Source organism: Triplophysa dalaica, chromosome 15 (assembly GCF_015846415.1).
Source record: "Triplophysa dalaica isolate WHDGS20190420 chromosome 15, ASM1584641v1, whole genome shotgun sequence".
In the NCBI taxonomy this organism is placed as follows: domain Eukaryota; kingdom Metazoa; phylum Chordata; class Actinopteri; order Cypriniformes; family Nemacheilidae; genus Triplophysa; species Triplophysa dalaica.
The window spans coordinates 18,974,092-18,992,750 of NC_079556.1; the positions used below are offsets into that span (position 1 = coordinate 18,974,092).

The 18,659-nt window shown below is 38.9% G+C and overlaps 1 protein-coding gene and 1 long non-coding RNA gene across 3 annotated transcripts in view; one reads left to right on the forward strand and one right to left on the reverse strand.

Annotated features, from left to right (window-relative positions):
* LOC130436480 (uncharacterized) overlaps positions 1 to 18,659 on the forward strand; it is a 59,211-nt gene that overhangs the window by 17,526 nt on the left and 23,026 nt on the right. The gene's annotated exons all lie outside the window — the stretch shown is intronic.
* Positions 1 to 18,659, reverse strand: part of myt1lb (myelin transcription factor 1-like, b) — a 79,947-nt gene that overhangs the window by 15,895 nt on the left and 45,393 nt on the right. For both annotated transcript variants that reach the window (XM_056767135.1, XM_056767134.1), the window contains exons 5-11: positions 17,407 to 17,822; positions 14,450 to 15,457; positions 11,290 to 11,424; positions 7,319 to 7,409; positions 5,100 to 5,207; positions 4,592 to 4,809; positions 1,403 to 1,683 (exon numbers count right to left, since the gene is read on the reverse strand). In XM_056767135.1, the coding sequence (XP_056623113.1) occupies positions 1,403 to 1,683; positions 4,592 to 4,809; positions 5,100 to 5,207; positions 7,319 to 7,409; positions 11,290 to 11,424; positions 14,450 to 15,457; positions 17,407 to 17,822 (2,257 nt within the window). The remainder of the gene's footprint in view (positions 1 to 1,402; positions 1,684 to 4,591; positions 4,810 to 5,099; positions 5,208 to 7,318; positions 7,410 to 11,289; positions 11,425 to 14,449; positions 15,458 to 17,406; positions 17,823 to 18,659) is intronic.

The following is an 18,659-nucleotide window of genomic DNA, read 5'->3' on the forward strand; positions in this document are numbered from 1 at the left end:
AATAAGACCCGAACTGTCCCGCACATAAAAAGTGTGTCGGTCATGTGTGCGTGCAGTTGCCAACCCCTTCTTGTGACATCGTGTGGCTGGATGGTAGACTAATTTTAGTTGAGCCAGACCTGCCAATCAAGAAAACTGGATCAAGCTGCGTCTTTATAATGTTTTGCGTCTTTATCCTGAGTTTTCTGTTGCGCCATTTGCCAGAGTTTCCAATTGCAACCAGAGAAGCAACTATTTATTGGCCTATCAATTTCATTTTTGATAACCTATTTAGTTTTTCATTTTACAATGTTGAAGACGTTTATATTTGAGCCAGGCAGGTTAAAAAAAAATTATGCTTGGATGGACTCTACTGTATAGGGTCTGTCTCGGGTCGGGTCTTTCTAAAAAAAAAGAAAATGTATGCACGTCGGGTTCGGGTAAAAAGTCATTCGGGTCATTTCGGGTCAGGTAAAGATCTTTGGACCCGATAAGACCTGTACTGTAGTTGTTCCTCAATAGTAAACAAAGTTCATAAATTTAATTAATTGTAATCTAATCATTTCAAGAAGATTGTCTGAGGGTTAAACATAGGTAGGTAATGAAAAATATTATCAATGTGATAGTAAAACAACAGAAATCTTTAAGAGATCGGTAAAATAATCTGTCTATGTGTTTAAAATGTGGATGTGTTTCTTCCTACACAAAATTGAGGGTGAGTTCTGTGGCATTTCGTATGATTGTTATGCCTTTTTTGTTGCTGTGTGACAAAAACTGTCTGTGTCTGCTTGTATAACAGCATTCGTTTCACACAACGGTGAACACAAGACGAAAACAACATGTTTGACACAGCTGGAATAAATTCTAGATGTGATTTCTGATACTGAGCCACTAAATGTGTACCACCTAAATCCGATTTGTTTTGCTGTTGCTGTTAGAAATGTGACCTTGAATACATTTTAGGGCTTTAATGTGGATTTTGATAATACATTTTGGCATGGCCAAAAAAATACATGAAATTCAAGCACAAACCTGACTGTAAATAAGATTATATGACCTGACCTGACCTGACCTGACCTGACCTTACCAGTACCATCAACCTCAACCTGAGATCAGAGTTAAGTATCATGCTGTTTGTCTGCAAAACAAATGATGTTAAAATGAAAAAAATCAGGCCTGGAGCCCAAACAAAAGCATCATGAGTCACATATAGGCTACACCCTAAATAAATAGACAACCTTGCTTACGAGACTATCCTAAACACGTTATTCACCTTCTACCAGACATGGATGATGTCTTAAAATGAACTTACATCCAGAGAGCAAATTATCAGAGACATGAGGGAAGGTTTTGTAACCACATTAGCAACCTCCGAGTAGATGTGTCACTGAACAAACACAAACACAGCACTCGGCGTGAGTACCTGCGTGCAGATTTCCAGGGGTTTGCCACTCAGACTCTGTGGCATCTCCCTGCAGCGGGTGGACAGGTTGAGGATGGCGGTGGCTGCCATGTGTGCCGCCTCCATGTCGTGGGTGTAGTCGAAACTGCTCTTGCTGCAGGTGCTGCTGGCGCTGCTCTCTCCGCCTCTGGCCCCACCCCCGGCTCCTCCCCCTCCGCAGCACAGACTGCCGGCGCTGCTGCAGGGCCCGTAGCTGCTGGTGGTGCTGCTCGCCGAGCTGGAGCTCTTGCAGTAGCGCTTGACTGCGGGACAGACACACAGGCATGATATTGACATGTGACTTTTTGTTCTCTGTTCTACTTAACATCCTAGACTGCTCTCAGTACCTACTGTAGCTTCAACTATAGTCCTACAGTACTTGTAAACATGGCTTTGTTGACTGCACTTATTGTTAGCTCATTGACTAAATGTTAAATGCTCTTTCTTTAGGAAGTTGATTTCTGAGGTGTGTTTTATTTTTTTCCCCCAAAAAAAATTCTGGATTCCGTGTTAACCATCATTTACTATACAATAATAATTTATTTGATCACAAATACTTCAGTATATTATAGTATTCACTTATAAACTACATTAAAAACCTAGAGTAGAAACTTTGAACAATACAGGAAAACAATATGTCCAACTATGTTAATACTATGTTAATAAACCAGCACAATTTAGTTTTGGGAAATGATTTTATTTGACTAAAGTTGACAATGGCATGCTGTTAGATTATGCGTCAAAAAACATTCCCAAAATAAATCGAAAATGTTCCCATACACACCTCCCCACTATATCAACTTCCTAAAGTGTGTCATCACATGAAAACGGTTATACAAGTGTGTCATTACGGGTATGCAGTGTGGAGATTGCATACCCACGCTTAAACTAACTCGCAACTCTTTCAATTGGATGAGGCCGCCAGCCTCCCGCATCAAGTGAAATCTTTTACACCAAGGACACTAAACAACTTTGTAAACTGTATAGACTGAATTATATACGAGTAATGCAGACACTCTGAAGAGTTTATGATTATTCAATCAGAGCTTCACATTTTATTTTGCAATATAAAGAATTACCAAGGTCCGGAACTCTGTGACCTCATAGCTGTCTACGGCCATGGAGGTATCACGGATACACAGCAAAAACACATTTTTCCTTAGTATTTTTATCTTGTTTTTGAGCCTTATATAAAGATACACTTACTTGACAAACAAATAATACATCTCAAATTTTCTCAAAATTAAGAGAGAATAATATTTGCCAATGGGATAAAACAATATTGTGGTAAAATCTTATTTTCCCTTTCAATCAAGTTTATTTATTTTTAGCCCATTGGCATTATTTGGTTTTAATATCTTTGTGGTGTTCAGGTCTGTGGGTCCATTTCGATGTTTTTTTCCATTCACATTTTTTTCTAATAAAATACGTAAATATCACCATATTTCATGATATGATTTAACATAAATATTTACCATTTATGCTGTTTATGTTGCTTGTGATTGGGATATATTAATGTGTAAAGAATTGGTACCAAACATACTCGATTACGTACATTTTTACGTGGGACCCTGAACTAGACCCATGTACACCGTTTTAAGGTTAAGTTAGTTTGCTTTCGAAGTAAATGCATCCTGATTTAGGAAAGTTTAGGTATTTGTACTGTAAAACAAGACAAAATACAAAATAAAATATTTTTTGCAATGCAACATTAAGTTTCAGACAACACAATCTACATAAACTATTACAAGGTGGGCGATTTGTACAATTAATCTCATTTGTATGTTTTGGTACAATCTGATTTTGCACCAGTGACTTGATTTAGGGGCGGGGTTAGCGGTGGTTCTTCATCATGGCTTTTTTCTCAAAAAATCGTTTTTGTATGATTTCCTTCACATAAATTCATATGAAATAAATAGTCACCTCTAAAATAGTTACAAAATCCTGTGAGATCAGTCTGTAGACGGTAGACAAAGTGGCCACTAGAACATTTCTGATGGTCGACCAGAATTGAAGACGTGACTAATTGTACGTATCTCACGTGGCTAAGCAATAATTTGCTATTCTTGTCTGTCCTAATATGACACACTCTCCTCTGCGAAGGGACGGTTAGGAACGCATGTCATACAGAGCAGTCTGTTGTCAAATCCCTGTAGTATGAACATGCTGTAAATGTATTATTATGAGGCGACTGTGAGAGACAGAGAGACTTTCTGCAGTTTGACAAAAGACACAATAAGCCACAACCACCAGCTGGGCATCAAAGTGGCATCTCCCACCGGGCGTCCTGCTGCCATGACGCTCTCTCGATCTCTTTCTCTTTCAATTTCCCCTTCACTTTTACTCTCTCTATCTCTCATTAAAGCGTGGCCGGGGTTCTCGCTGTTATCCGCGCAGAATAACAATTAGCAGCAGCCCTAAATCTAGACCTGATGCGCTTCAGCAACCTCATTCATTATGCATATGTCTCTACATCATTTCCATACATTTCCATACTTCAGATATAAAGATCTCGGAGGCATTTTTGAAAACGTTTATTTCCGACCCACCATTCATCTTGCAATGAAACTTTGTTGGATGGATTATTATGAATCCATAGATAAATCAACATGACTGAGGAGAATTGCAAAACCTGGGGCTGGATTCACAATAATGTTCTAAAGACAAAAATAAGAAGATGAGGTAATTATAAGGAGCTTGTCAATATGTTCTTGAATGTAATTTGCTAAAATAAATGAGATGGTAAATATTTTTTTTTTTTTAATAAATGATTGTTGATTATAGGAGCCTGCTCATGAGTCACAATAAATGTATCTACATACTGTATTCCATATCCATTAACCTTACAACACACTGTGACAAATGTGCTTACATTAAACTAAGATTGACATGAAAACCTAAAAATAAAAGCTTATTTGAAATATGAATAAAACCACAATAAAACTTAAAACAAAACCATACAAATTCTGCGAGCTTTTCTTCTTAAGAATTTGAATTCTCTTTCATTTTATTTTTAGAACAACCCTTAGCTCTTCGTATTTAAACAACCAAAATTAGGACTGAAGAAATAATAGTAGTTGAGATTAATTATCTTATAAACAATGATTTGTAAATCCTTCTCCAGAGTTTGTAATGGATTCACTAAAGATCATGTCGTGGTTTTAGTCTTACCATCATCACTTTTAGGCAGCATGTCTCGCCCGTGGAGTTTGGGTGCAGCCGTGTGCCGTTTGTTGAAGACGTTATTGTTGTCAAAGTTGTTGTAGTCGAAGTTGGTTTTGGAGTATTTCTCCAGCTCTTTGGCCAGATTAGAGCGTGGAGTTGTCGTAGGGACATTATTCTTATAACCGTACTGTGGAATCTCCAACTGTTTTACAAAACACATGGGCCTGGAATGGAAATAACCAATGAACATCCCAGCTTAATGACAGTATACAGTAAATAAACAGATGCCTTCAAATCTTTTGCTTCGGGAATTTAAACATCCAAACCAGCCAAACAGATGCAGAAAAACTTTTCGAAACATAAAAAACTAAGGAGGAATGTTATGTTCAATATAAACTTAAAATGCAGCCACTGTGATTTTCCATCACATCCCTGAGATCTCTGGGAATTCTCCCATTGCGTTGGGCTTGAGAAACACCTGCGTATCAGTAAGAACAGAAGATGTGTAGATTACCTGAGGACCCGGTCTGAACCCTGGCTGGATTTGGTTCCGTCACAGGTCTGGTGTTTCTCATGGGCTTTGGCCAGTTTCTCCGCAGCTGCTATCGGGCAGCCTGACAAGCTGAAGGAACAGGGAGATATGTGAAGGGCGTGACTTTTGAAAAGAGAATATGTGACAAATCACAAGTGTATTTGGACATCAAAACAAACATCAACTAAAGGTATATTAGGAACATTCCACATTGGCAACATTTGTTAGGGTTAAAATGTAAACAAAAAATAATCAAAGAGACAGTTCTGCCAAAAAGGAAAATTCTGTCATCATTTACTCGCCTGTAACTAGTTGTAACTAGTTGTTACAAATCTTTATACATTTCTGTATACAATACATATTTGGAAAAATGTGTTCTAATTCGAAAGCTGCGTCGCCCGCATATGACATCATTTACTTTGGTTTTAATTCAGAAAAGCAACTGTTATATTGGGTAAGTGACACTGCAATGACTGCTCCTTATGAGAAATAGAAATGAATTCAAAATATTTTTTAACTGAAACGAGCCAGTATCAAACGTCTGGTCGCCCACGCACCTCCGCAAACAGGTGAGGCGTTTGTAGTTGACGCGCATGCTGTTGCGCTTTTATTCAGGCTCATGCGATGTACATGGGACAGAAATCCAGCAGCAAAAAGCAAATCACTACACGAGCGACTCTGAGGATATTCAGCAAGCGGAGCGGAATTTTCAGAAAATAGCTCTCAGCTCCACGAGAAATATTGACGCTCCGCTTTGCTTACATGATCTGGTGTTCAACCAAACAAAGAAATGTATACAGGTTTGGAACAACTAGAGAATGAATAATTCATGAGTTCACTTTTGGGTGAACTATCCCTTTAATGTGATCAACATCAGCTGTAGTTTCCACTAGGGCATTTGTAAGTGTCATTAGTAAAATAGTATTTAGTGTTTAGCTGGAAACGTGAGCCCTTGGTTTGATACTTTGTTACATACAGTGACGTCATTCATAGAAGCATGTCTTATTAGTCAACATTTTAGGATATTGTACCCTCTGCTGTAAACTCTTGTATCAACATTGTATTTTTATACCAATATAATTACTATAAGCCACCATTCTTGTCTGGTTTATGGTTTAACAAATATTTAACATATGAAACCTATTGTTATTATTCTGCCTCATCATGTTATTCCTTTCATGGTCTTGTGGGAGGATCATGGCAGAGCCTCATGTTTTATGTGGAGAGAGGCATGTTATTGTTGGTTCCCTCGTGGGTTTTTGTTTTGTATTTTTGTTAAATAAATATAGTTTTGTTAAACCCCTTAACCGCTGCCTTCATCTGGGTTCTCTTCTTGTCCACCCAAATCTTGAGACCTATTTAAAAGAGCTTGTGACTAAACTTTGTGACTTAGATTGATAACACCTCAATAAGCCATCCCGCCTCTATTGTAAATGAAGTGCTCCACACTACTTGGAATGGATAAGAACACTGCAAGCTTTCCTCAAAAACCTCAAGTTGTTTTAAACATAAAAATAAACACACAGACGGCTTTGTATGACATTTAGTTGAATTATTCTGACATTTTTATTTTATAGTGAACTACTCCTTTAAGATGCTGATGGTAAAAATGAAACGTATGTAATGCTCAGAGGAGAGATGAAGGGCTGCAGTAGGTTGACAGTGTGTGTGTGCGACAGTGTTCAAAGTGTTCATGACATGAATCAAGCTGCCAGGATTCTATTGGGCCAGAGGAAATGTATTTTCACTCTTGCAAGTACAAGCAAGGTGTGCATGTGTGTGTGGTTCAGGGTTCTGTGTTAGCCGTCTGGAGTGGGCTTCATTCCCTGGCGAGGTGTCAGTGATGTGCTAATAGCTGATGCTCCCTAAAGCAGCTGCTGAGAGCTTTGCTATGGCACCCTCCCAAAATATCTGCGTGTGAGGGGAGCGTAAGACTGATTTAATCAGCCTAATGAAATCCACACTCAGACCTTTCAACACGAACATGAAACATCAATGATGTAATGCAACTTTAACATTTTAAGCCCGATTCACACCTCCGTATTGTACCGTTAGTACAGTTTGTGCAATTTACTTTACCAATCTGCTTTGATAAGTAGAGATCATATGAAAGAGAAAATACACAGCACACTGTAAGAAATAAAGATGTTAATAATAAATATACCACCGGCTAAGGGCGGTCCAGATGGGGGGAAACTCACCTCCTGTGAGAGTTCCGGTTGCTGTTGACGTGACCCCGGCCCGTGCAGCCAGGCGTGGGGCACTTAAGAACATTTTCATACATTGCAAGAACTTGATGGCGAGAGGAAACAGGGTGGAAGATTAAGAGTTAGAGGTCCACGGTTAGTGATCTACATTAGTGTGAAACACTGTCATTATCAGCAGCGTGCTCAAAATGAGAGACATCAAAGAACGGCTCGCAGGAGAACTGCTAATGGAAGAACGCTTGCATGCACATGCACCATGCAGCGTGAGACATGCCACAGATGAGAGACAAATACTTTCTACTAGAGATGCACCGATATACCGGCCATAAATGGTATCGGTCGATAAAAGCATTTTTTTTACACTATCGATACTTTACGATAGTTTAAAAACAGTCGATGATCAAGGCCGATATATCCTGTTTATCAAAAGAGGACAGGAGTATTATTCTATGAGTTTGTGCTCTGTATATAGAAAATGTTAAGAAACATCACCAGTTTGATATACACTATATCCGCATTTTTTTGATTTAGAACGATGATATTAACATACCCGGAGTATTTACTGCGTGTGGATCCGTATATCCTGTATTGTTTTATAAGGTGCCACCTACCGCATAATAGCGGAAAAGATTGCCGTAAAATCTCGTCTTTGGCAGGGAAACGTCGTCTCTTAATTTTACTCGCCACTGGCAGGGAAAGAGTTAATAGTCATTACATGAATTAATTACATTCAGAAAGTAAAAAAATATACATTTTATCTTCCGAATTGGCAGATATCACTCTGAATAATCAGCTATCTGAATCAGTGGAGAAATGTAGTATCGGTGCACAGGGGCTTCATGCACCCATTTTTTTAAAGGGGGGACAGTATGCACAACACACAGAAACATGTCCTGTACGTACAATTAAATCAATATTATTGAGAATATCTCTTAAACATCGCACAAATCATTGCGAGAATTAAATACACAACACCATCTGATTGATATATGAATCTTTTTCCAGTAAAAAAAATTATATACATTTTTGATATACATCAGTCTGGTGTATTTTAAGAACAAATATCTTGTGTACAATTTTGTGCTATACTAGTAAAAGAGTTTCCATACAAATGAACATAGAGCACAAAAGTTTAAGCAAATAAAAATTACGCAAAAAAGTTATACTTTGTTAAACTGCAGATTAATATAAAACAATACAGATTTATTGTCGATTATAAATTTCCTTCTATTATGAAACAAAAATCTATAAGGCAATATATTACATAATGAAAATTATGCGGCGGCTTTAGGTCAAAAACCTATTTCATGGTTCCAGTTCTCGCACCCGCGTTTGATATCGGGTCTAAATGAAAGGGGGTGACAAATGCTTTGCCTTAACAACGACGCATACTACCACAGAACGAGTCTGAAAATCTTTCTATGGTTTCGGCAATGTGGGTGTTTCTGTGAGCCGAGCTCCCGACCGCCTGCAGACGTTGATTAGCCTTCATCATTAGCCAGCGCTGTTGCTTCTATAGCCGGATTGATAAATGTAAAGCTCCTGTACATGATCAAAACAGCGAAAATCTCCAAAAGATGATGATGGTGCAGCACATAACAGATACAGTTTCTTCCTATAGAATCGTGCAACTGATTAATAGACGCCTTACTTGTTGTCATTTGGAGGTTGCATAAATCTGCGAAGGCACTGTTTGAAAGGGCATGACGTCTCTGTCGGTGCATCTCTATTTTTATACTAAATTTTCTGTTTTGCAGTTCATGACTGGTAGTTTATTGTTTAAGTTTTGTGGCTTTTGATCCATGTTTGATCCCTTTTATCCATATGCTAGTGAACTCGAATAAATGGATAAAATAAACTGTTCTTGAATTGCATATTGAAAATGTTACTTTTCTTGCCTGCAGGGCCAGAAAGCTATCAGCTATCAGTTATACCTGACTGTTATTCAGCAGTTATACCTGACTGCCAAGTAAATACATTTCACTTTTCACTTATACTGTAGGTATGTTAGTCCATGTCATATTTTTTAAGAGCTGTCTACTGTAAAATGTTGGAGCTAATACCAAACCACACAATGGCTGTTCATCAGACCACTTTGTCAGGGGTAGAGTGAACAGGAAGAGGTCGGTAGATCTGTGCTCTGTGCTCATCTTCATCATTATCACCTCTATAAACTCTCTCCTTCATCTTTAACACACCATGACATGTTCATTACTGAACAGCGGACAGGCTCTGCTACGTCACTTGACTTACTGCACATGACGCACTTCATTCGGCAATCTGAAACAATCTTTGTGTGTGAAAGCATATTGGACTCTACTGAAGAACAGTACACAAAGTACGGCAGTCTAACGATTAATCACAATTAATCACATCCAGAATAAAAGTTTTTGTTTACACAATATACTGTACATCTGTGTACTGTGCACATTAATTTTATTTTGTATTTATAAACACATTAACATATACTGTATATATATATATATATATCTATATATATATTTATAGTTTTTTATGTTTACTAACTGAAACTATATATACACATTTATAATTTTTATATTTTTATTAAATATACGCATATATGTGTATGTTTTTATAAATACAAAATTAATGTGCATTGTACACAAATATATATTATGTAAACACAAACTTTTATTCTGGATGTGTTTAATCGCGATTAATCGTTTGACAGCCCTAACACAAAGATAACATGCAATACTAGATATTTTTCCTTATTTTTTAGGTAAATAAGTGCTATATTACTGAGTTTTGAGTGGTTGCAAAAGTGTTGCTATGCAGGTGCTAAGGTGCTCTGGAATAGATTACTAATAAGAATATTGGATCTACAATAAACCAACAGAAAATGGTTCAAAATTCACTTTTGTTTATGTCTAAGACCATCGCTTTGTAATAAACCTTTTGGCTTTGTTTTAATGTGTGAGGAACTTAATTTTTAATTTGCAAATCATAATAATAAAGAATAAGCAGGTGTGTGAAAAACGTAACCATTTCAAGAGAGGCTGGGATCCTCAAAATTGGCATAATAAAAGTAGAGGTTCATCTACTGGTCTAGAGACTCCCATAGGAAAGGATGAAATAACAGACACTAAATGACTCAGCTCAACAATCCTGATGGATCTCTCAGTAACTGCGTGTCATAGCACAAACTAAAGTGATAGTCGTGTAAAAATGCCCTTTTTCTCATGCCATCTGGATGCGGTAAAAGCAAATGTTTGTGTTAACTAATTTCAGTCTGTTGTCAAAGCCGTCAGTTGGTTCGATTGCCATCTGGTCTGTTTGTGAATAAAAAAAACTGTGTGCACGATTCTTTAAGCATTTTAATGAATCACATAAAAGACGGTTTAACGGAAGAGATGCACAAGGTGAATTAGAGGAAATCATAGCAAACGTCTCTCCCTTCCTCTTTCATCAGATTATAATTATTACAGTTTATTCAACTGCATTTAATTGAGCATCTAAAACAAAATGAGAAATCTAGCAAGCTTACTGAAGTGGCCTTCATTAAAATACCATCAACAGACACAATAAATGCATTCATGCGTGTCTGTGATATTGAGATCGCCGTTACTCCTTTACCCCAGGTCTATATGTGAAAAAATGTGAAAAAAAAGTCATCTACATCAAATTGTGTGAATAGGAACACTGCAACACATACCCTTATTGTCTGCTGGTGTGGATACAAGTTAGTGCTATATTTATCCTCATAATGTTAACTCCCCTTAAGTCCGATTTAAGTGCATATCTAGGGTCTACTGCATAGCAGCAGATGTTTGATTTTTTTTATGTGTAGGACAACAGCATGCAAAATGAACCGAAGAATGTGAACCTCAGTCTCACAAAGACAACCACAGACACATACAGTCAACCAACGCATATCATAGAAACTGAACAGCAGAAGCGAGCACATGTGGCACAGATGTTAAGAAAGACACTCATGTGCTTACTCTCCGGTGGGACTCTATCTTTATGAGGGCATCCAGACAGGCTGCGATGGTGAGGGTACAAGCCAGTCACGTGACCCGTGCCGTCACAGCCAGGCGTTGGGCACCGACTTTCTTTCTTCCCTGACCTTGACGAATCTACCCAAACACATAGACACATGCAGAATAAATGATTCTGAATATAAATTGAGTATTGATGTTGTCACAGGCATTTGACACATTAATATCAGTGTGCTGTAATGTGTACTCTTCGGAGACCATTTATGGGAGGCCTACATTTAAAATTAAAGCAAAACACGGAAAACACCTAAATAAATAAATAAGTGGAAAAGTGTGCATCATTTATTTCCCTTTTTCTATCAACACACAGAACTAGTCAAAAGCATACAGTCATACAGTCAAAATAAATGTTTCCATACAAAAATGTTAGTTTTACCAAATTTAGGTAATAGGATCTCAAAAATCGACCTTTAAAATGTCCATATTTTAACCACCCATGGAATAAAACAACCCAACATTTTTAGGAGCCTGTTTCAAACACGACTTGTGTCCTGATGGACCTATAATAACCTGTGTAACCTGATTCTTTGAAACTGCATGAAGTCATATAATCAGATTGGAGTTTGTGATGGGCATCTGGGCGCTCAAACTGTGGTTGCACTCTGCTGGCTCCTATGACTTTCTTTATGGCTACCAACCCATTAATGCATCTTACCTTCATACTTTATGAATGCCATATAGCTGTGACCCTTTGCCCTTGTTTATATCTCCTTCAATTTGGTATAAGCTTTCAATCTCTTTCCTGTACTTGTATATCCAGATTTCTTTTTAGAAAACTATTTCTGTGTTTCAGACAGAGTGTAATAGTTATAGTTGGTGTACAAAAAACAAACATAGTTTTGATTTATTTTGGAATCCCGTGATTCTGTTGTAATTACATAATTCTAAAGTTATTCAAAAATGTGGGGGAAATTAAAAAACTTTTAACGAATTGTATAAATATTTTTCTTGACATGCTTATTTACAAGATGCCTTAAGAATTCATGTGAATTGGTAAGATTCTACTTGTACATTTTAGCACAATCTGCTTTCGCGCCAGTGATTGCTTATTTAGGGCTTCATTATTATTTTTTATCTAATAATCACAACATTTTGTATGACTTACATGGTATAAATTAGGGCGGTTAAACGATTAAACGCGATTAATCGCATCCAGAATAAAAGTTTGTTTTACATAACATACTATATGTCTGTGTACTCCACATGTATTTATTAACACATACACATCCATGTACAATACAAAATGAATGTGCACAGTACACACAATACAGTATAATATGTAAACACAAACTTTTATTCTGGATGCGAATCATCGTGATTAATCGTTTAACCCCCCTAGTATGAATTTAAATTTATTGGCCACCTCCTACAATAGCTGCAAATTCCTATGAGATCAAGCGGATCGCTGTGCTTCTGGCGAGAGAGCAACCGGCGAGCAGATTACATATTAGAAAGTGCTGGATATTGATTGTGGCTCTGGACGAGTCATGCTTTGCATAGCAAATGGCCCCCATTACCATAGCGTCTGGGGATAATTAATGTGCAGTCAGTGGTCCTGCCGTTTGTTATCGGTCATACTGATACTGTCCAATTTCCATCTCCGCCTTGTGCCTTCTTTAAGGAGGAGCTCCTTCCATAACTGTCAGGCCTCCTCACTTTTTATAAATCATAATGCCTCGTGGTTAGACAGCGTCTGCTGCTATCTCTGCGGCGGCGAGATGTTATCACCATGTAATGGCCGAGCGTCCCTCATTATTCTGCCATTAGACAGACAGCGTCTGACCAACCGTTCTTTGGTGGGCGCTGTCAGCCGCTCTTCGTCTTGAGAGACTGTATGAAAGTTTTAAAGGAATACTTAATAAAAAAATGAAAATTCTCTCATCTTTAAATCACTCTGCTTGATGTTGAATGCCTGGGTTGTCAAGTCATTTGGTGTCATTGATTGTCCAACCTGCCGCAATGCATCTTACGTGGCAAGTTTGAACAGCCCCTGAGATCTGAGAGCTTCAATGATATTCAATAAATAGTGACCTGAGGAAAACTTGCTATGTAGCACACCAGAACAATGGACTCATTTTATGAAGCATGTGGATGATGATTTCAATATCCCATATCAATATCATTTACCAATAGCAAATAAACATGACACAATAAGCCTCATTTCAGAGGAATTCATAACTATTGTACGTGTCTAATCTCTAAGAAATATATAAGAAAAATGCCCCACCCCTCATTGCCGTAAAACAAATCAGCCCCGGGCCCATTTGCAAACGGGCCCCCCTCTGTCTGTTCGCGATCGGCCCCAGTATACCTTACTGCGTGCGCCCAGGCCCATATGCACCTGCATAACCTAAATGTCAGTCTGTACAAGTTCATAGGAATTAGCCACCTTGTAAAATAATTACACATTTCTGAGATATTGTGCTGGTAATAAAATGAATGATTCATTATGCAAATTGAGCCTAAAAATATTTTTGAAATGCAATAATCTCAAATCGGGTTCCATGATCCCCAGAGGAACACAAATAAACCAGGAATCTCTTTGGAAAGAGCATCACTGTCTCATATCCTATCCTACCCTTATTTTTTCATTCAGTGTTTCCCCGGATGACGTCAAATGCTTCGTTTATAAATAGGCCATGCGAGCGCAGGCTGTGTCCCTTGGATGAGATTTGCTGTTCTCCCAGCCGTGCAGATTGTTATTACTTATGCCTGACAAGCTTAGCCTGTGATGTGGCCATGCTGGCCTTTCTGAGCAGCATTAATCCACTGCTGTTTGCACCGCAGGGATGGAGATGTTTGAGAAAGCTTGTCCCAGGGTCACTGTGGCTTCCTCTCTGAGCGAGTGCACTGGACTTATCCACTTCCACTGACCTTTCTGTCACGGGCATGCTAAAGGAGTTCGGTGGGATTGTTTTGTTATTAAAGATTATTCGGTGAAACTGGAGTACTGGCAGATTTTAAACCGGAGACGTAAGAAAGCAATCCCAGTTCCGTGGCTTCTATCAGTAACTGTTGTGAACCTATTGATGATATGATAATTCAATAATGAACAGCACAGTGTGTCGAGTCATACTGTATAATTATGCAAATATGACATTACCTTTAAGGTAGAAGGTCTTCTTTAATCCATCATGGTGCAGACGAGCCTTGCGTTCCTCCGCGCAGCTGTGCCGTAAGCCGTCCTCATGTAAATGCAGTCTGTGTCTCCTGGCCGCCTCCGAGGCCATCTTCTCCCGCATGGCCTTGGTCCGCTCGGTTTCCAGCGCTATGGCCTTCTCCAGAAGCGACAAGTTACCCTTAGTCATGTCAAACCCTTCATCCGAGCGGTCCGACGCTATGGACGTGGTGTCTTCATCGCAGTCCTGAAAGTTCTTGTGCTCTTCGGCACAGCTGGAGAAAGTCTTGGAGCGAGGGCTGAGCTGCTCCTCAAGCTTCATCAGATTAACCATGTCCGAGTAGTTGCGCTCTAGGATGCGGCGTTCCTCAGGGTTCTGTTGTTGGTCCTCCTGATGAATCTGATGACTGTTGTTGAGACGATCGGTCGGCTTGGTCTCGCTTAACTTGCGCGCCAAGTCGAAGCACTGGTTGCGAAGACACTCCAGACTGCTCAGACAAACTTCCTCATCGCTCTTATCCGCCATCTGACCATTAGTGTTGGGTCTCATGTTTCCAGTGAGTCCATTTCGGTTGTTCTCCTCTCCGCTGTCCTGATAGTCCCTACCGTCGAGGTTTTCTATAAGCGTAACTCCGTGACCCTGCGCCAGGAGCTTAAGAGAGTCCACCGTCTCTCGAACTACATCACTGTTGACGTCTAGACTCAGTTCGCTCTTCCTCAACCCCTCCCCACCTTCTTCGTCCTCCTCTTCATAATAATCTTCATCCTCTTCTTCGTCGTCTTCATCTTCATAGTCTTCCTCTTCGGCACTGTTCGAGGAGTTGCTGTTCATCTCTGACTCAGTCATAGCCCGGTAAGCAGCATCTTCGGCAATCTTACCGAGGTTCAGCAGAGATTTGGCCACCAGTTCATCGTAGTTTTCATATTCGTCATTGTTGTTGTCATCTTTCTCCATGGCAGGGATCGGTTTACCACGATTAGTTTCATAACTCTCTGCAAAAGACAAACAAATAATTAACATCTTATTGAAAGACTGAATTAATATTTTATCCCTTTTAGGTGCTTCAAAGTTTACTACTAAAAAATGATATGCACAGACAAGTTTTATTTTTGTCTTCCAAGGATTTGTCTACCGAGTGGCCGCCTATAAAAAGCGCAAATTCATTACTTAGAATTTAACTCTGTGTAGACAGTCACCCTTATTGGGTTTAGTGGGTTTTGAGACACAGTCAAATTATTAGATAAGGAGTACAGAGGACAGGGTTAATGCCTGAACGCGTGAGAGCTTGATTCTTAATGAGACTGGAAGGCTCTGTCACATCTGATTGGATGAGATGTTTGAAGACGATGAGACATGTCTGAGATACATCACACGCCTCTTCCCTTATTGAGCGGACATTCACCCATGACCACAAATGACCTACCTGCTCAAAGAAATAATGATGAATTCTGTTGGGTGCTGCGTCATCGTAAACAAAAGTCTCTTTATATCACCATTAAAATGGCGTCATCTGTATTTTTAATCTAATCTGCCTAATCTAATTAAATGATGACTTCTTAAATATGCCTTATTGTCAGAATTCTCAGAATCTAATGGGCTGTTCACACTATCCTAATCTTACCATGCCTTGGCACCTTTGTGACCTCAAGCCTTGTTTGACTGACTAGTGTGAGAGCTCTGAACTTTGCTTGGGCACGGTTCACTAACCGTGCCCTGGCCCACTTTAAGAGGTGGGCTCTGGCAAGGTTTGGCTGGGAAAAGCACAGAAGGGACGGTGTGATCGCAAACCGGACAATAGCGCTCAGGCACAGTTCAGGGCATGTGTTTCTTATGTGAGCACGCTGTGAGTCAGAAACTCATTTACTGTATCTGTAAGCTATTCACTGTTTCCAAAAAAAAGTGAGTTTCCAGAGTGATATGCTGTTTTGCACCAGGCTCCTAATAATTTTATTCAAGAGCCTGTTTGGATTGTTTAAGAATCTTTGTTTTAAGAAATGTTGCAACAATGTAGCATTGTTTCTGAACAATCATGCTATGATTTGATTGGGTGAATTTGTACGTTTATTTAAAGGTTTTAAATAAGCCGAAAAGGAAGATATGTCCTTTCACAGATATCCCCTTTTAAAGACTACTGTAGCACAGATAGAATAATGGGCCGAACATTTCAACACATAGTTTAAGCGAATCACGAAATACTGGCTCGTCTTGACCAATCAGAGCTCAGCTTATTGGTTAGCACATCATAAACATAATAAAGACTTTAATAAAGATTCCCATTATTAGCCATCACTGGCGCGAAAGCAGATCGTGCTACAATGTACAAGTAGAATCTTACCAATTCACATGAATTCTAAAGGCATCATGTACATAAATCATGTCAAGAAAAAAATGCATACACTTTGTTTAATGTTTTCTCTTTCCCCCACATTTTTGAATTACTCTAGAATTATGTAAATACAGTACAATAGAATCATGTGATTCCAACATAAATCAAAACTATTTTCGTTTTTGGCATCTTCAAAGCTTGTAACATATTGGTTGTTTTGCGTTTTTTATATTTAAGGGCATTTTCTCTGGCTTAGCCCTGGTACTTCATAGCTAACCTTCATTGGGCTGAGTTGAAGGGACGGTGTGTCAGGGAACCGTGCATCTATGTGTTTGAGAGATCTGTTTTTAGCCTGATACTGAGACCAGACTGAAGGTCACTGCAAAATCATCCAACTGCACCTCAAATTACCGCGACCTCTTCCAAAGACGCCGAACTGAGATTCCAAATTACATCCCTCTACCCCTCTGGAGAATGACTCTGCCCAATATTCACTCCACTTTCGGATCTGCCTTTTAACTCAATCCCAAAATAAAAATCTGATGCAAAATTAATACCGCGATTCACATTACATCGTGACAAATCAAACGATATCCATCTTGTTTGCCCTCTCACCTAATTCATGAATTGGCTCCTCGTATTCTTCCTCGTCTTCCACGACTTCCTCCTCTTCTTCCTCCTCCGCTACCTCTCTCTCTGATTCATCTTCCTCCTCATCTTCGTCCACTACTTCCTCGTCTTCCTCTTCCACCTCTTCCTCTTCTCCATTAATCACTTCCACCTCATCATTCTCATATTGGTCCTCATTGTCTGTGAACTCCTCCTCCCCTTCCCCTTCCTCTTCCTCATCTTCTTCTCTTTCCTCTTCTTCTTCTTCCTCCTCTTTTTCATCCATTTCCTCCATTTTGTTGTAGCGTTTCTCCACGGACTGCTGATCTACGACGGTTAGAAAGACCTTTCTCTTGGGCGACAGCTGCAGGGCATGACTCTCCAGGGGTTTCCTCTTCTTGGCTACAGGACAGCCATACACACTGGAGCAGGAGAGATAAGAAAAATGCAATTAACAACCTGGCTTTCGATTTGCTGCGCTTTAGGACTGTCCAGCACACGCTAGACCTCAGCATGCCGCTTATACCCCAGACACCCTACTATTATTAGAACAAATATGCCAAACGCATGTAAGTGGAACAATCGATGGCAGCCATATTTACTTTGACGTGAAATGTTTCGATGTTTTTTTTATTTTGGGGAAAATCAATTGAGAACTATTGACAAATCTCTCTTTTAAGATTGAAAAATCACAGGAAAGAAAAATCACATATCTCTTTTAATATCTCAATTATTTCTCCTAGACATCAATGAGATTAAATGGAGAATAAATGGAGACTTTTGCATAAGTCTTTTGTGTTGCAGATATCTATCATGAGTAAAAGTGTCAGAAATCTCACAACTGTATGTTTCTGTCATTAGAGTTTCAGAAGAGAAACAAGAAATCAAGTCTGCAGTCAAAAGTGTCAATATGAACTCAAACCTTTCTCATCAAATTTCCCAAATCCAGATGCACATAGGTCGGTGTGATACATGTTTTTAGCTAAACAAACTAAAACTGATAAACAATAAATTATTAATTCATGCTAAATAATGGAAAAGAATTAGCAATTTAGACGTTTTACAGTTTGCATTAGATTCCTTCACTGATAGGATTGTTCCGGGTTATCTATTAAATCATAAATCCACAGACAGATTTGAACTTTCACACATGCCTGCCAACATCTTGTTACTGGGAGATTAAGAGGATTAATTGTGTTTTCCTAGCTTCAGTAAAAATATACTTTAGCATTTTATCAACTAATGATCAGAGACCATTT